We start from the raw sequence: 2,122 nt of genomic DNA, 5'->3' as shown, positions 1-2,122 counted from the left end.
GGGGGCAGGGGAGGGAGGCGAGAGCCCCTCGGGGGGGAGGATGGGAGGTCGAAGCTGCCGTAGGACAGCGCCTCGTCCACCGGGGATAGGATCTCAGGCAAGACACCGCCGGCCAGAGAAGTGCAGGCTTCCTCCAGGACAGGGGGCGCTTTGCTCCCCCCGCGCCCAGGGGCCCGGCTCTCAGCTGTCTGGGCTGCCTGCCCACCCAGGTTCCCAGGAGGAGCCCCTGGCATCAAGAGGACCTCAGGCTCAGAGGAGGTCTGTAGAGGTTTCCCATCAGTGGAAGGACTCGGGTGAGTGCCCCAGGGCCCCTCTGGGCAGCCACCTGAGGCCTGCGGAGGCCCCATCTCTCCTCTTTTGCGAAACTCAGAGGCTGAGGTCCCGGAGGGGAAGGAAAGGGTCAGGTGGAAATCACCTGAGGAAGAGGTTTGGGATGGGAGCCTCGCTCCTGCAGCCTCCCGGGACCTCCGCTGGGCTTTTCCTGTGTCTGATCCACTGGTCGGGCTCCCACTGGTTCCAGAATCTTCCCGCCCCTCCCCTGGGCCCAGGAAGGGAGGCAGGGCAAGGGGCACCCCAGCCTGTTCCAAGTGGGATGTGCGTCCTGCGGGCGAGCAGTGCTCTGGGGCTGGCCCGGCACCAGCGCCAGGGTCCCGCGGGCTCTCCCGGCCCCAGACCTCGCTGGACAGCTCGGACTGCTCTGACCTCAACCACAGAGACTGGGCAACGGGGAGACCTCCTGCCGGAGCCAGGCCACCTGCCCCAGTGCCAGAGCCGTGCCCGGAAAGGGCCTCGGTACCCTCCAGCCCCTCCCAGGTCTCCGGCCCTCCGCCCTGGTGGAACCCCCAGGAGTCTGGAGCAGGGAGCCCCCCAGCCCAGCTGAGATCTGTGTCCACAGTGTCCCCGGCTTCCCCATCCGAGAGGGAGGTGGGGCTCTCGGAAAGCTGGACCAGGATGGCGGATGCTTTCTGAAACTCCTGGAGAGAAGGGCAGGACGGGAGGCTCCCCGAGGAGGCGGCTGTGGACGGTGGAGAAGACGGCCCTGAGCAGGCGCTGGGGGTGGACTCAGGCTCGGAGCCCAGGTCCCACAGAGCCACGAGCTGGGCCGGGGGGCCGCCCTCGTGCGGGGCTGGGGGTGCCGCCATCTCAGCTGCTGCAGAGAAAGGAGAGTTTAGGGACAATGTCACCACCTCTACGCTGAGGACGTTCCACCAACCCTGGGAAGGATACAACCCACATCCCACGGCCCCCAAGCCGAAGGATCAAAAGCAGAAGACCCTAGGTGGAGACAGAATGCCCAGGCGGTGGGGAGGGCAGGGGCTGTGGGAGTGGGCTGGCTCTGACTGGAAAACTGGTCCATTACCTGGGCCTCACGCAAGGGGGGGGCCCTTGAAGGGGTGGGAGCATCACCTGGAGACATGGTCGGCGGGGCAGCTTCTGGGCAGGAGAAAGGGGCGTGGGGGTTCTCCTGCTGACAGGTCTCTACCCTGCAAACAGCGTGAAGTCTTAGGGTGCCCCCAGAGGGAGCCCCATCTTCCAACCTTCCCCCTCAGGCCCAGAGTCTCCGCAGGGGGCCTTCAGCCACCGCGGATGCTTAAAACACCTTCCTGCCAGCTGTCTGTCCCCCAGGGGAAGAGGCCAGCACTCCCCCAGCAAGGTCTGTCTTCAGGGGCTTCTGGCCTCAGTGCCCCCTGGATCAGGCAGCTGGGAGTCACCATCGGAGAGACCCAGAGGCAGCACTCCCTCGAGGAACCCCCACAGCTGCCCCACCCCGTATCCTGGGCCGACATACCAGGGGGTGTCTTTGTTTCCTAAGATGGGGGTCAGACTCAAGAGGGCATGTGGGTGGGCTGGGGCGCATGGAGGCCCCCGCCCAGCATGAAGGGCACCAGGAGCAGGTGAGTGTCTCCCAGCAAGAGGGCAGGATGCTCTGGCCAAACTGTCTCCAGGCCCCAGGGTGCCCCCCCAGCCCGAGCCACCCTCCAGGACCCCACACCTCTGCTCTCCTGAGCAGCTCTGAGCAGCCTCCATCGCTGCAGGCCCCTCCGCAGAGCTGCTGGCAAAGTCCAGCCCTGGTTCCGGCCCTGCTGGACTCCCGCCGCCTTCAGCCACCTGCTGGCACCAC

The 2,122-nt window shown here is 66.6% G+C and overlaps 1 protein-coding gene across 1 annotated transcript in view; it reads right to left on the bottom strand.

Annotated features, from left to right (window-relative positions):
- LOC104998725 (nascent polypeptide-associated complex subunit alpha, muscle-specific form) overlaps window positions 1-2,094 on the bottom strand; it is a 3,012-nt gene extending 918 nt beyond the window's left edge. The window contains exons 1-3 of the mRNA XM_010854060.1: window positions 1,994-2,094; window positions 1,408-1,484; window positions 7-1,150 (exon numbers count right to left, since the gene is read on the bottom strand). Coding sequence (XP_010852362.1) covers window positions 7-1,150; window positions 1,408-1,484; window positions 1,994-2,028 — 1,256 coding nt within the window. The 5' untranslated portion in view covers window positions 2,029-2,094. The remainder of the gene's footprint in view (window positions 1-6; window positions 1,151-1,407; window positions 1,485-1,993) is intronic.
- Between the last annotated feature and the right edge of the window lie 28 nt (window positions 2,095-2,122).

This window comes from Bison bison, unplaced genomic scaffold (assembly GCF_000754665.1).
Source record: "Bison bison bison isolate TAMUID 2011002044 unplaced genomic scaffold, Bison_UMD1.0 scf7180017853223, whole genome shotgun sequence".
Taxonomy (NCBI): Eukaryota; Metazoa; Chordata; class Mammalia; order Artiodactyla; family Bovidae; genus Bison; species Bison bison.
Note: the sequence above shows the minus strand (reverse complement) of the source record. Positions and strands in the feature narration are given on the sequence as shown.